We start from the raw sequence: 15,942 nt of genomic DNA on the forward strand, positions 1-15,942 counted from the left end.
TCAGTCTGCTGGATGGACAATTCTATCCCTCTTCCCCCTGAGCAGAGACGCCCCGCTCATGTCGTTTTCCGCAGTCATTAAACTCTCTGGGCTTCCCTGGCTTCCCCTGGCTCCAGGCTCAGCCCCTAGATTTTCTTATCAGATGACATTTTTTGCCCCCGTCTGCTCCCACCCCACAAGTTGCCCTTTGCAGCTCAGCTACGTGCCTGGGGTCCAGGGAGGGAGATCTCCCTGGCTTTCAGGTCCCCGAGATATAGAGCGAGCCTGGGTCTCCAGGAAGGTCAGACATGGTTTAGGAGATTAGGGGAGGGAGAAAGAGCGGGCCTTACTAAAGCTTCGTGATTCTCTCGCCTGTACAGAGTGAAAAACTGATCTTTTTTTCATTCTCCTCCAACGCTCAAAGAGCCTTTGTTTGGGAGAGAGGTGAGAAGCAGGAGAGAGGCAGACAAAGAGAACGCTTTGATAGCTAAAGTTGGAAACTTACTGGAAGCGGGGGGCCCTGTGATTAACAGGGTGCTCCACTTTTCCAGAGTGGGGAGTACTGAGTCTGGGAAAGAATGAGAAAAAACAGAGTTCCACCGCTTTATATCAGTGACTGTCTCCACGCGCTGAAACTAGGAAGCGCAAGGAGATGCAGAGGTATTTTGGAGAGGTGGCGCAGTGCGCTCAAAGGGGCAATTCATGTGGAGGTTTTTCAAAGAGAGAGACTGTCCAGGTCAGAGATAAGTCGTCCCATAGCGGGAGTCTTAATTTTGTATTAGGATGAACGGGAAGCAGCCTAGAATCCGTAGTAGGAGCCTGGAGGTTGAGGTCCGATTCCCGCCCAACCAGGGTTCCTTGCGCCTACACTCTCCAGCTTTACGCACGGGCCTCGGCAGGTAGTGGGGCCTCGACGGGTAAGGCAGAGAGATTCAGCCTGGTCTCCGGGGACCGGAGCTTTCTCCTGAACTGTGGTTTTCTAGATCAAAGCCTTCTCTGGGTGGAAAATGCGAAGCAGGCAAGGTTCCACAATAAGGCTGGTGGAGGACAGGAGAGTCTCCGGTCAATCTCGGAGAGGGGCGCACAACCTGGTTGGCGGGTGGCTGGGTCTTCGGGTTAATGTATAATTGTGAGCAGATGGCGGGGGCCGGCGGCAGCTTGGGGGCCAGGCCAACTAATGAGGGACAATTAGCCCGGGGATGGGGTGGGGGCTGTTGGGGGAGCCTGGTCGCAAAGGTTGATATTTGCTCCTCAAACAGTGAAGTAAATTGGGCAGAGGGCTGAGTGGCTGAGCCTTTGGGCTTACCCTGGCTCCTCCCTCCTTCTGAGCCCGATCCCCAGTCACTTTTCCCCCAAGTCCCCCCCACCGGGTCTGGAGCCTCTATTTGCTCAGACCAGAGAGCTCGTTGTAAAGGCGGGGGGGAGGGAGAGGTTTATGGGGGAAATCGCAGTCACCACCATCTGCCGACGCTTGTCTTAGCTCCCCCTGACATCCCTACCCCACCCCCATCTCCATGCAGCTGTTTACTGGAAGATCATTGCTTGGGGCGCAGCGACCTGCATCTCCCTGACACTGTGGGCACTGCTGAGGGCTAGGCCCGGGAAGCCGTGATGGGCAGGAGAGAAGAGACATTGAGTAACAGCATTAAGCAGGTCTCATGTATTGCCTCTGTTCCTTAATCCACTCAGGCACAGGGGAGTAACTGACCATCTATGGGCCCACAGCAGCACGCAGGAACTGAACATTCCCAGTAGCTGTGGGGCTTTCCACATTCTGTGGTCTTGAAACCACCATCTTGCAGGATCTGCACTTACACTAAGCCAGAGTCAATGGGACTGGCCTGAAGTAGCTGAAAAGAAAGACCTGAGATAATGAAAGGTGTGTAAGCTCTGATATGGGGAAGAAACACTTTCAATTGGCTCTTGGAGTCTAGAGTTGTACTGTGCAAGATCGTTGTTCTCCTTCTCTCATATGTGCCCTAAATTCTGACCCTTCAACAATAAAAAAAAAAAAAGAAGTTTGAGATGTGTACAGCACATCTCCAACAGAACATGGACACTTCCACCCCTAGTTGAGTCCAGCTTCATTGCCCCCACATTTCTGATTGCTCCATCATTTACTCTTACTGCTGGATTCTCTTGGGGTTTGACACTAGAGTATGAAGATACAGTGAGACTTCTGGGGTAATGAGCTTCTTTTTTCTTTGTCCCTCTCTTGTCCAATCCCTACCAGATCTTTAGCTAGATCAACCTATGTGTTCCTACCCTGTGCACTTCAAAATGGTGACTTAGCCAATATGTAGAGGTAGTTGTGAATATTGAATGTCATTTCTGATGATCACAGAGGCACATACGTTAATCCTGGTGAGAAGGGAAGATATTTGGTACTTGGGATTGAAGGAGGAAGAGCTGAGACTACATACCAGCATGCAGGAATCCCCACATACTCCTCTACATATACCCATCGGCATCACCCCCACCACCTCCATCCCTACATAGCAATGACAAGATGCCACTGCTCCCAGACTAGCACCTTCCCTAAGAAGTCACCAATAAGGTAGTAGACTGCAGATTCTGTGAGTTCTCATTCCATGTAAGGCCAGCACTACCAAATATATGCAGACCATGCCCAAAGACCTAGTGTTTGAGAGTTCAGCTTGATCTAATAGAAATCTTCCTTCCTTCCTTCCTTCCTTCTTTCCTTCCTTCCTTCTTTCCTTCCTTCCTTCTTTCCTTCCTTTTTTCCTTCCCTTCCCTTTTATTTCCTTCCTTCTTTCTCTTCTTTCTATCTCTATGTATTTTCTATAATATGCATATATGTGAAAATGAAATATACATATGGCATATATATCTCAACAAAACCATAGTTGAGATGAAGGGAACCTACTCAGGTATTTATGTATGCTGATATACTTCTTTGTATCTGTGTCCAGGAGTGTTCAAGACATGTATTTTAATGTGGATGTGTCTACAAGACTTTGATGGTAAACTAGAAAGATTCTGGATCCCCCTCTCCTGTGTGTTCCTTAGTCTTTTCTTTCCATTTGAATGTGGAAATGGAGGATGTGTGTGATATGTATGTGTATGTTTGCATATGTATGTATATGTGTGTGTGTCTATGAGTAGGAATGTATGCACACCCACTCCAAAAGGCCTGGCACAGCTGGATGCTTGGTGATGGAGGGTGCGTGGACAAGGTGGAATCTCAGCTCTCAGAATTTGAGGAGAGAATAGGGAAGGTAGCTTTGGGCTGACTTGTCTCAGAGAGTCAGATCCATGGTGCACACCTCCCTCCTCCTCTCTCCTCTCCTCATGGCCTGTGACATCACTGGCTGCTCCCAGAAGCCTGCCCTCTGCACCTGAGCTCTGGCTCTCTGTAGAACTGGACCCCCCCTCCCCAAGGCAAGACTGGAGCAGCTCCCCTGGTGAGGGGAGGGGAGAGACTATTCCTGGGACCAGAACTCACCACCCCAGGGTGCTTGAAGTGAAACTCCAGCAGTCTACCCTCCCAGGAGAGATTGGCTGATCTCTTATCTAAAGCTCCCCACTTAACTCCACAAAGGTAGCTCACCTTGCAAATTCATTGTCTGTTCTGCCTCTCTCTGCTGGCTCCATGTCTTTGTGTGACCAATCCCAACCTAATTCTTCCTGCTGTCCTTGGAGCAACTTTACTTCTGCCTCTTTCAACCTTCTGTCCTCCTCCCCCATTATCATGATCATCAATTATTTTGTTAAATAAGTTAATGTACTTGTTGTAAGCATGTGTGTGGTTGTTGGAAATAGGGTGCAAGTGGGCAGGTGTATGTATGGCAGGAGGGGGATTTTAGATAGACTGAGCCTGAACTCCTCTCAGTTTCTTCACTCCTAATTTTCATTTTTGGGAACAGACATACCCAGTATTCAGGACTGTTGAAAATCTACCTTCTTCACATTGTCTTAATGTAACTCCTTCAGGTTCTTACCTCCTTGTCCCATTTTTTTTATGGCAGCCATTCAGAAAAGTGGCAAAGGGGACCAAAAGAAAGAAAGGCACCAGAACTAAGAGCCCCAGATCCTGAGGGCTAGAAGTGCCCTGCATTTTGCTGTTTCCTTCAGCTCTAGACCCTAGGCATGGTGCATCTCTTGCCCAATATGAAAAAGTTTGACTCTTCTTTCTCTCTTCTTGGGAGAATAAGTGGTCAGTGAAACATGCCTTCTCAACTTTGTGAAAAGTAGAAATGGAAGCTTATCTAGCACTTGGTTTTACAGTTTGGTGTCATATTCTAACACTGTTTTGTCCACTACCATTTCCCATGTTAGTCTTCTTTGCCCCAGTTTGACTGGCAGCTCCTAGAGAGAGCAGGTGAGGGAGGCTCACAGTGGAAAGAGCACTGGCTTTGTCAGCAGGAGACTGAGGAACAGCTCTCATGTCTGCCACTTACTACATGTATGACAATAGGGAAAAGATCACAACTTTTTTGGATTACAGCTTCTTCATCTGTAAATTAAGGGGGTTGGATTAGCTAGATTTTGAGATCCCTTTTTTGAAGTCCTTTTTAGCTCTAAATTTGTGATGTAATGACTTTACCTTATTCTTCTGAATTTCTTCTTACTCCACCTCCATTTTTCAACACAGTTATGGGTCATGTAAAGGTCATGTAAAGGTCAATATGTACTTGACTTCAAGGTGGCATCATGAAGGAAAAGGTCCTGTTTCCTGGCACTCCCACTTCTGTTTTGTTTCCTCTTTTCCACTGACCAGATAAATGACCAAAGGTAGTCTTTAGCTACTTGAGAGACTCTCCTAACATGCCTACTATAAGTCAACAGAAGACCCTTGCTTATCTACTATTGTCTAACAACCCCAGGGGAAGGGTGTGTGTGGCGGGGTAAATGCCTGCAACAGAGGATCCCTATACCCCCATTTCATGTCTACAGACAAGTCAGAAATTCTGGAAGTCCAGAAAGCTGGCCATAGAGATGTCTTTTAGAAATAGTTTTTTTTTTTAATTACATCAATAGTATAGAGAAACTCTCTATGGAGGCAAATGAATTGATGCATGTTCTGCAACTTATAGGAAATTGGCCAGGGGATATTGGTAGGTTAATGACTTACCCAGGGTCATACTGCTAGTATGTATCAGAGACAGGGCCTGAATCTATGTCTTCCTCACCATGAGGTCAGCTCTGTGTCCAAAACATAATACAGATTCCTTTCTAATAGGGGCTCTCACACCAAGTCTGAGCGCTGAAGTCTTTAGAGGACAGCCAGAGGAAAAGCTTGGCCCTTCCCATTTCCATCGCAGGTTTTACTAGAGTATTTCAGAGAGTATGCTATAGAAGAGGGAAAAGATAGCCTTTCCTGAATGACTTTGCAAGAAAACAGGGAGGAGTGTGGTATCCTGGTGGTATGGGGACTAAGGATCAATTCCCCTGAGGTACTTGAAGGCAACTGATAGAAGACTAAGGTAGAGGATCAGAGTAACTCTGGGGAGTTGTCTTCAGGATATACACAGAGACACAAACCACTAGAGATTTGGCCAAATTATTTTGGAACCTCAACTGGATCATCAGCCCAAGGGCTGACCTGGGTGTCTGGGTTAGGCAGGATGCTGCCAGGTCTTAGGCCCAAGCTTATGGTGATTAATAACGTGTCCTGATCAGCTGGATCATAGAGTGAGTGAAGGGGAGTAAAGTGCAAGATGATTACAAAACTAAGAAGGATACATGTTGTGAAGGGCTCTAATTCCCAAATAGATTTTCTACTTGATTATGGAGGTAATAAAGAGCCACTGGAGTTCATTATTTTATAAGCATTTTACTATCTCTCCTACTGCTTCCCTCCCCAACTAAACAGTTGTTTTTTTTTTTTAAAGAAAAAAGATAAGTATAGTCCAAAAAACAAATTCCCACATTGGCCATGTCTAAAAATGTAGTCTCATTCTGTATCTTGAGTCCCTAACCTCTCTAGGTGGAAGTATTGGTATGAGTAATCTTTAGTCTTTTTTTGGTTTGTAGTTTTATCATTGCATTGGTCAAAGTTCTAAAGTCTTTCAAAGTTATTTTTCTTTAGAATTTTGTTGCCTTGATATTATATTCTCCTAGTTCTGCTCTCTTCCCTCTGCATCAGTTGTTAGAGGTCTTCTCAGTTTCTCCTGAAACTGTCCATTTTGTCATTTCTAATGCGTCAATATCCTGTTACATTAACTTACCATAATTTGTTTAGCCAATCATCCTATTAGGTGGGCACTTCCCTGGTTTCCAGTTTAAGGCAGCTATGGCATCCTGGGCCATCTCCAGTTGTCTTGATCTATATCTGGCCACTGGATGCAGATGGCTCTGGATGAGAAAGTAAGGCCGGCAACTTTGCACACTTAAATTCATTTAACTTACATGTCATGGCATCACCTCCCTGATATCACTGTCTTCTTCAAGAATGAAGGACATGCTATTATCACCACTATTATTCAATATGGTACTAGAAATGTTAGCTGTAGCAATTAGACAAGATAAAGATATTGAAGGAATAAGAATAGCCAAAGAAGAAACTAAGTTATCACTCTTTGCAGATGATATGATGATTTACTTAGAGAATCCCAGAGATTCAAGTAAAAAATTACTTGAAATAATAAACAACTTTGGCAAAGTTGCAGGTTACAAAATAAACCCACACAAATCTTCTGCATTCCTATATATTAGCAACAAAGTCCAGCAGCAAGAGATAGAAAGAGAAATCCCATTTAAAGCTAGGGTAGACAGTATAAAATATTTAGGAGTTTACCTGCCAAACTCAGGGATTATATGAACACAATTACAAGACACTTTTTGCACAAATAAAGTCAGATTAAAGTAAGTGGAAAAACATTAGTTGCTCATGGGTAGGCCATGCTAATATAATAAAAATGACAATTCTACCTAAATTAATTTACTTATTTAGTGCCATACCAATTAAACTATCAGACAATTATTTTCTACAGCTGGATAAAATAATATCAAAATTTATTTGGAAAAACAAAAGGTCCAGAATATCAAAGGGACTAATGAAAAGAAATGCTTGGGAAGGTGGCCTAGCGCTACCAGACCTCACATTGTACTACAAAGCAGCAGTTATCAAAACCACTTGGTATTGGCTAAGAAACAGAGAGGTAGACAAGTGGAATATACTTGGCACTCGACGCAGTAGGCAAGGAATATAGCAACCTTCTGTTTGATAAACCCAAGGACCCCAGCTTCTGGGATAAGAACTCACTGTTTGACAAAAATTGCTGGGAAAACTGGATAACAGTGTGGCGGAAATTAGGCATAGACCCATACCTGACACCGTACACAAGAATAAAGTCCAAATGGGTACATGATTTAGGTATAAAGATTGATACCATGAATAAACTGGAGAAGCAAGGAATAGTGTATTTATCAGATTTTTGGAGAAGGGAAGAATTTTTTACTAAAGAAGAGATAGAAAGCATTATGAAATGCAAAATGGATAATTTTGATTACATTAAACTGAGAAGTTTTTGCACAACCAAACCCAATGCAACCAAAATCCGGAGGGATGTTGTAAATTGTGAAAGAATTTTTACAGCTAAGCTCGGGGATAAAGGCCGCATTTCTAGAATATATAGAGAACTGACTCAAATGTATAATCATACAAGTCATTCCCCAATTGATAAATGGTCAAAGGATATGAACAGGCAATTTTCGGAAGAAGAAATTAAAGATATCTATAATCATATGAAAAAATGCTCTAAATCACTGTTGATTAGAGAGATGCAAATCAAAACAACTCTGAGGTACCACATCACACCTATAAGATCGGCAAACATGACAGAACAAGAAAATGATAAATGCTGGAGAGGATGTGGGAGAGTTGGAACACTAATTCATTGTTGGTGGAGCTGCGAGTGCATCCAACCATTCTGGAGAGCAATTTGGAACTATGCCCAAAGGGCTACAAAAATGTGCATACCCTTTGACCCAGCAATATCGCTACTAGGACTGTATCCCCAAGAGATCATAAAAATGGGAAAGGGTCCCACATGTACAAAAATATTTATAGCAGCACTCTTTGTAGTTGCCAAAAACTAGAAGTCAAGGGGATGTCCATCAATTGGGGAATGGCTGAATAAATTATGGTATATGAATGTAATGGAGTACTATTGTGCCATAAGAAATGATGAACAAGAAGACTTCAGAGAGGCCTGGAAGGACTTATATGACTTGATGCTGAGTGAAAGGAGCAGAACCAGGAGAACTTTGTGCACAGCAACGACCACAGTGTGCGAGAGTTTTTTCTGGTAGACTTGGAATTTTGTAATAACGCAAGAACTTCTTAAAAAAAAAATAATAAAATCCCAATGGTGGTTCTCTAAGGCAAAATGCCTTCCACACTCAGAGAAAGAAATATGGAAGTCATTCGCAGAATGTAGCAGATCATGTTTGTGTATGTGTATGTTTTTGTGTATCATGTTTTGATTTGTTATATGATTTCTTCCATTTATTTTAGTCTGACTACATAGCATGACTATAGTGAAAATGTACTTAATAGGAAAGTATATGTAGAACCTATACTGTATAGGTATATGTATAAGTAACTGTATGCAGTCGTGGAGAGGGAGGGGGGTAGTGGGAGGTAGGTGTGGGGGGGACAAAATCTCAATTGTATGGCAGTGATCGTTAAACATTAAAAAATAATTAAAAAAAAGAATGAAGGACATGGAAAAAAATGTTCTAAATCACTATTGATCAGAGAAATTCAAATCAAAACAACTCTTAGGTACCATATCACACCTGTCAGATTGGTTAACATGACAAAACAGGAAAATTATAAATACTGGAGAAGATGTGGGAAAATTGGAACAGTAATTCATTGTTGGTGAAGTTGTGAACTGATTCAATCATTTTGGAGAGCAATTTGGAACTATACCCAAAAGACTATAAAAATGTGCATATCCTTTGACCCAGCAATGCCACTTCTAGGGCTATATCCCAAAGAGATCATATAAACAGGAAAGGGATATGTGCAAAAACATTTATAGTAGCTCTTTTTGTGGTAGCAAAGAATTGGAAATTGAGGGGACGCCCATCAATTGGGAAATGACTGAATAAGTTGTAGTATAGGAATGTAATGGAATACTATTGTACTATAAGACATGATGAACAGGCAGACTTCAGAAAAACCTGAAAAGACTTATATGAACTGATGCTGAGTGAAGGGAACAGACCCAGGAGAACATTGTACACAGTTACAGTCACATCGTACAATAACAAATTTTGATAGACTTGGTTCTTCTCAGCAATGCAAGGATCTAAGACAACTCCAAAAGGCTCATGATGGAAAATGCTATTCACATCCATAGAAAGAACTATACAGTCTGAATGCAGATCCAAGAATACTATTTAGTCTCTCTTTTTGTTTTATTTCTTCTTTCTCATGATTCTTTCCATTGGTTATAATACTTCTTTACAACAGGACTAATGTGAAAATGTGTTTAATATGAATGTATATGTAGAGCCTGTATCAGATTGCAAGCCATCTTGGGGAGAGAGAGGGAATTTAAAACTCAAAAGCTTGTGAAACTGAATGCTGTAAACTAAAAATAAATACATATTTTTTTAAAAGAAGTAAGAAATAGGAAATGAATGCTAGGAACATTCCCAATAAGATGGTTAGATGGGGTGGGTTGGTGAAATAATGATGATAATAGCTAACATTTATATACAATTTTAATGTGTGTAAAGCATATTTTCAAAGAACTTTGCAAATATTATCTCCTTGGATCCTCACAATGTATTATTTTTATCCCCATTTTACAGGAGAAGAAACAGAGTCAAAATGGTTAACAGACAACCAGGGTCACACAGCTATTAAGTGTTACTGAGATAATCAGCTAATAAGTATATCAGGAAAGATTAAATTTTTTTAATGGTTTTCCTACTCCATTTTTTTTTTAAATTTTTCATTTTTAACACAGTTCATATCACATAAAACAATTCCAACCTTTGGTCAGGTGATGCTTCTTTTAAAACAATTACAGTATAGACCACAAACGAATTTTTCTTTAACATTAACCGAGACATAAATAATTATGTATGCTAACTTCACAAGCCCTTGACCTAATTGTCTCCACACTATTACTAAGAATTAAAGCACCCTAAGTTTTTGTTGTTGGTCTAAAGTCTTTAGCCTAATAGTTTAATTTAATTTTATTTTTTTTAATTTTTTTTTTTAATGTTTAACAATCACTGCCATACAATTGCGATTTTATCCCTCCCCACCCACCCCCCACTCCCCCCCTCCCTCCCCACGACTGCATACAATTCTGTATAGATTCTACATATACTTTCCTATTGAGTATATTTTCACTATAGTCATGCTATGTAGTCAGACTAAGATAAACGAAAGAATCCGTATAACAAATCAGAACATGATACACAAACAGATACACATACACAAACATGATCTGCTACATTATGTGAGTGACTTCCATATTTCTCTCTCTGAGTGTGGAAGGCATTTTGCCTTGAGGTCCACCATTGGGATTTTTTTTTTTTTCAGAAGTTCTTGTGTTATTACAAAAATCTAAGTCTACCAGAAAAAACTCTCACACACTGTGGTTGTTGCTGTGCATACTAATAGTTTAATTTTAGACTTAACCTCGGATGTTCCTCTACCAACAATCTATAATTTAATAGATCTGGTATGAAACTTACAAACCTTTTGACCTTAGGAAATTACCACTAAGAGTAGGGGAAAGATTAAATTTTAAAAAAGAAATGAAGGACAAACTACAACCTCTGTGAGCACTGAAAACGAGCTGCCCTTTGGGGACCAAACTGAAACTGGCCAGCTGGGCAATATGGCTTGCCTTCTTTTTTCCTTCCTTCCTCCCTCCCTCCTTCCTTCCTTTCTTCCTCTCTTCTTCCTTCTGTCCAGCTCCCTTCCTTCCTCCTTTCCTTCCTTTCTTCTCTTTCTTTTTTTCTTTCTTTTCCTCCCTTCCTTCTGTTCATATAGGGTATCATACCCTTACCTGCAGGTGCTCTGCCCAAAGGGAATATAAATTTTAATCTTTGAAACCCATTTGTTTTTTGTTTTTTCTTTGTTAAAGTTCAATCTTAACCCCAAACCACTCTGGCTCTCATTGGTCAACAATAAGTCCCTGGCCAAGCCCTATTTGGTCATTATTTGGGCCCTGATTGGCTCAGAATGAATGTAAATAGTAATTGTTTCTGTTTTTGACCAGAAAACCTCTCAGAACCTCTCAGATCGATTATTTTTTATTTTTCTCTGCCTCTTTTCTTATTAAGCCTTAATCCCTGAATGGGCATTGCCTCAGGCAACCTGTTAAAGACCTTTGCTTGAAAAGACCAAGGTCCCTAACTGCATTCTGGGCTATCTCCAATTGTCCTGATTTATATCTGGCCACTGGACCAAGATGACTCTGGAGGAGAAAGTGAGGCTGGTGACTTTGCATAGCCCTCTCTCACTTAAATCTAATTCACTTAGGTGATGGCATCACTTCCCTGATGTCGTGGTCCACTTCAGGAACAAAGAACAAACAACAACAAGGCTAATATGAAAAGACCTGTGACAAATATTTTTTCATATATGTCATTTTTCTCTCTCTTTGATCTGTTTGAGGCATTCCCATAAATTTAGTAGTCATTGGAATTCATTGAGTATATATGTATGTGTGGAGGAGGAGGGATAACATAGTCAGATGTTTGTGTTAAGAAAAATCACTGTGGTAGCCGGGGGAACTATGGACTGGAATGGAGAGAGAAATAACGCAGGAAGATCAGTTAGAAGACTATTGAGAACATCAGGCAAGAAGTGATGAGGGTCTGAACTAAGGTGGTGGCTGCGTGAGTGGAGACAAAGGAATGGATGAGATGTTGTATAAAGGCAGGAACACAAGATTGGGCACATACTGGATGAATTAGATGGAGGAGTTGAGAGTGACAGAGGTTGCAAGCCGGGATGATTAAGAAGAGACTGATATCATTGAGGGTTATTGGGGACTTCAGAAGAGAGGAGGAAAGGTTTGGGAGGAAAGCTAAATGAGGATATTAAGAGCAACTATCTCACCAGGTTGTGGTGATGATTAGATGCTATAATATGTGTAAAGTGCTTAAGATACTATATAAATGTTAGCTATTATCATTATGCTAGTCTGCCTGTCCTTCAGTTAGTAGAGTAATATGCTCTTATTACTCTGGGACACAAGTTACCACCATTTCTAGACTGATTATGCAGGGGAATGTCTACAAATTTTCTATATCACTACAGGTCCAATCCTAAAGCAGAAGATAGCCCAGTCTTGTCTCCCCACATTCCTGATCCTCACATCTGCTTTCCTCTAGTCAGGCAGTTCATCCCAGGTCATGCAACAAAACGGTAAGAGAAACCTTGAGAAAGCTATGATGGGGTGGGGTGGTAGCTGATCCATTTAGGGCTTTACCGCTCCCAACTCTGCCTCTTCTACCCTTGACCTTTATGCTGAGGAACAACACTTTCCCCTAATATCACATCACTTCACCACCACCCCTAGATCTGAAAGAAAAGTATGACTGGATGGGAAAAATTGGCCCTTCAGCTACACCCCAGGGAGAAAGAAGTGGTACCTTTGAGAGGCCTTGAAGAGTAGAGTGGAAAACCAGCCCCCAGGGGTGAGCCCCACCTATCTCAGGAGTCATGCTGGTTGACCCTGAGATATGTTTTCCTAGGGGGTTATCCTATTGCAGAGGGGGTAGAGGGAGAGCCTCTACTGTGTACGCTACCTCCTGCTTCTTCCCAGGGATCAGTAGTGTGAATCAGCTGGGGGGGATCTTTGTGAATGGGCGACCTCTGCCCCAGGATACCAGGCAGCAGATTGTGAAGCTGGCAGTCAGTGGAGTTCGACCCTGTGACATCTCCAGAAGCCTCAAGGTAGGAGATGGGGTGGGGAGAGCAAAGTAAGTACCAACTTGGTGTTGGGTTCTGGTGGGCAGAAACTGACTCTAGTTTCTCTAAGGTGTTCTCAGAGGATGTTCCTTGAGGTTAGGACTGTCCTCTGGAGCATTCTCTAGCTTTTCATCTTCAGAGCCCTATTTTGTCTGAGAGGCTTCCTCTGAAAAGAGGATATTCCTTCCCCCATGCTGTGTACGTCTCCATCCTCCCACCCTACCCAGGTATCTAATGGCTGTGTGAGCAAGATTCTGGGGAGATACTACCGTACAGGTACCCTGGAACCCAAGGGCACTGGGGGAAGCAAGCCTCGCCTAGCTACACCCCCCGTGGTGGCTCGTATTGCCCAGCTCAAGGGTGAGTGCCCAGCTATCTTTGCCTGGGAAATCCGTCACCAGTTGTGTGCTGAAGGGCTCTGCACCAAAGACAGGACACCTAGCGTGAGTATTTGTCCCTCCCCAGTGAGAAAGACTGAGCAGAGGCTCATTTCTAGAAGTCAGTGTGGGATACCACCACTAGGGTGCATGAAGGGAAATGGGCCAGATTCCCTGAGTTCTATTGGGACCTAGAATTTAATCACCTGAGAAAGGGGGACAAGATGGCAGTGAGAAGAGGAAAAGAAAGTTTCAAGAGAGGGAAGAGAGAAAAAACTGCTCCTATTTAGTAAACATGGAGAAGGAGACTGCCTATGAGGGAAAGGGTGGGAGGAGGCAGAGGGCTATGGAGACAAAAGAAGTCTGGACCTTAGAGTGAATTCCAACCTTAGTCACCAAGTATAGCCCCAGAGCTAGTCCTATACATCCCTCTTGCCCAGGTCTCCTCCATCAACCGCATTCTGAGGGCCTTACAAGAGGACGAGAGGCTTCCCTGGGCCCAACTCACATTGCCAGGTGGGAAATGGAGCAATGCAAAGGGTTGGCAGGGAAGCAGGTAGGAGAAAAGGGCTATTCACTCCCTTCTGGACTCTTAAGAGTGTCCACTCAGAAACATCTCAGTAACCATCACCTGGAGGTTGGGCTAGTCCCATAATCCTTGCTTGCAAAGAGTCACTGTCCAGTGCTGGATTGGACACACTTCTGTCCTTTCTCTGGCTGTGAATCTCTATTTGTGCCTGATGCCCCCAGTTCAGTTCAGCAAATAGGTCTCCCTTTAGCTCCTGTCACTGCCCCAAGGCTTTTGAGATCCAAGTACTAACAATCAGCCACTCCCCTCTCCCTGCAGATTTCCCTGCTCCAGGTCTCTGCTTTCCCCACAGTGGTTCTGAGACATCCCAGGGAGCCAAACCAGGCACTCGCCAGCGAAATCGAACTGTCTTTTCTCCAGATCAGGTTGCAGCCCTGGAAAAAGGTGCTGGGTCTAGGAAGAGGAGGGGGAGGGGCTGAGTAATGTCTTAGAAGAAAACTCCCTCTCCACCCCTCCCCCCAATTCCCACTCACCAATCACAATGGCAGCTCAGCCTGACAGGCACACAATCTTTTTAGGACAATGAGGGTGGGAATAGGGATGGAAACAAGTCAGCGGTGAGATTTAGGCACTGGGGCCACTGATCAGGAAAAGAAGTTAGAGGGTGGACCTGCTTTGGGGATCAAGGAAGTTGCAGAATATATCTACCTTAGACATGGGATTAAGGACGGGTGTCTATTATGCTCTTGTGCTGTGTCTCTCATGCCCTCACTCTGTGAGTCTCCTGGCAGAGTTCCAGAGGGGACAGTATCCTGATCCAGCTACCCGGGGAAAGCTAGCTGCTGCCACCTCTCTGCCTGAGGCTACAGTCAAGGTGAGACACTAATAAGTGACCGAGTGAAGGCTGAAGGGAGCTCTCATCCTGAGTAGAGAAAGGGAAGGGGAGAGGAGAGGGAGTGGGAACATGGGGAGATACCATGGCATTGGCAGCAGCTTTCTGATCCCATTCTAATCTCAGGTTTGGTTTTCCAACCGGAGAGCCAAGTGGCGAAGGGAAGAGAAGTTGAAATGGGAGACTCAGGTCCCAGGTGATTGGCTCCTGATCCTCAGCCCTCCAGGCATTCTAGTCCCCAGCTTGTCAATCCTCCAGCCACCCAGTCCACCCATGCCCCCTTTCACCCCAGCTTTCTCACCACATCCTCCCTTTCCCTGTGGGTCAAGGAGAATCAGTCCCTGCCCTTACCCTACTCACTCTGCTCTTCTCAGCTCCATGTTCCGAGCAAATCTGGCCCAATCTTGGAGCTGCTTCCCAGAATCTGGTCTCACAAGATACGTCAAAATGGACCACTACTGCACAGGTACCAAGAATAGCTGAGGGTTATGGGGCTGGTCCAGGGGCTCTCTCAGCCCATCCCCTAGTTTGTTTGAGGGAGGTTAAAAGGCTAATTCCAGCCTTCCTGGTATAGGAATGATCCCTATTTCTCCCCAGGACCACTGATAGGGAGGCACAGAAAGGTAGACCAAGTTTCCTCTCCCTCTTCTTCTTTTCTTTCCTGGCAGCACCCAAACAGCCTTCCCATGACTCCTCTTCTCACCTCTGAACCCTCAGAACCAAATCACTATCAATGGTGTATGGGGACAGCATTAGGAAGGTATAGGAGCGATGCTTTAACCAGTGTTTGGCAAGAATCATGTGGTGGTAAGAACTCAGAGCTCCCTTTGCCTCTCTTCTCCTTCATTCTCAGGTCACACAGAGGGAGGGGATGACTTTCCTTGACCCATTGGCAGATAAGAATCACAAACAGGGGTCAAAATGGAAGCTGAGTCCAGCTTTACATCACTCCCTCCCTTGAGAGAGTATAAAGCTAAGAGGATCAGCATCTTCATGATGCTCTTTCTGTATACCTCTAATTTCAGCAGAAGTAGCACAAGATATTGGAGATAGGGGTGAGAAAATTTCCATTGGTTTTTAATTCAGGAATAAGTGTCTCAGCTCTTCTTTCTCAGTGTGGGGGACTGGGATAGGAGGATAGGGCTCACCTTGCTCTCTTTGTTGCTACAGGACAAATATCCATTGGAGCCTCATATTCTGGATATAGCACACCTTTGTCACCAATGCCCTTCCCTGCCTTGGATAC

General features: G+C 43.6%; 1 protein-coding gene across 1 annotated transcript; it reads left to right on the forward strand.

Annotated features, from left to right (window-relative positions):
* The first annotated feature begins 762 nt into the window (after positions 1 to 762).
* Positions 763 to 15,179, forward strand: PAX4 (paired box 4). The gene is made up of 7 exons (XM_072650545.1): positions 763 to 878; positions 12,700 to 12,883; positions 13,126 to 13,341; positions 13,716 to 13,791; positions 14,123 to 14,248; positions 14,596 to 14,678; positions 14,823 to 15,179. The coding sequence occupies exons 1-7, from the start codon at positions 763 to 765 to the stop codon at positions 15,177 to 15,179; spliced, it is 1,158 nt and encodes a 385-aa protein (XP_072506646.1).
* The last annotated feature ends 763 nt before the right edge of the window (positions 15,180 to 15,942 follow it).

The sequence above is a fragment of the Notamacropus eugenii genome, chromosome 3, assembly GCF_028372415.1.
Source record: "Notamacropus eugenii isolate mMacEug1 chromosome 3, mMacEug1.pri_v2, whole genome shotgun sequence".
NCBI classification, from domain to species: domain Eukaryota; kingdom Metazoa; phylum Chordata; class Mammalia; order Diprotodontia; family Macropodidae; genus Notamacropus; species Notamacropus eugenii.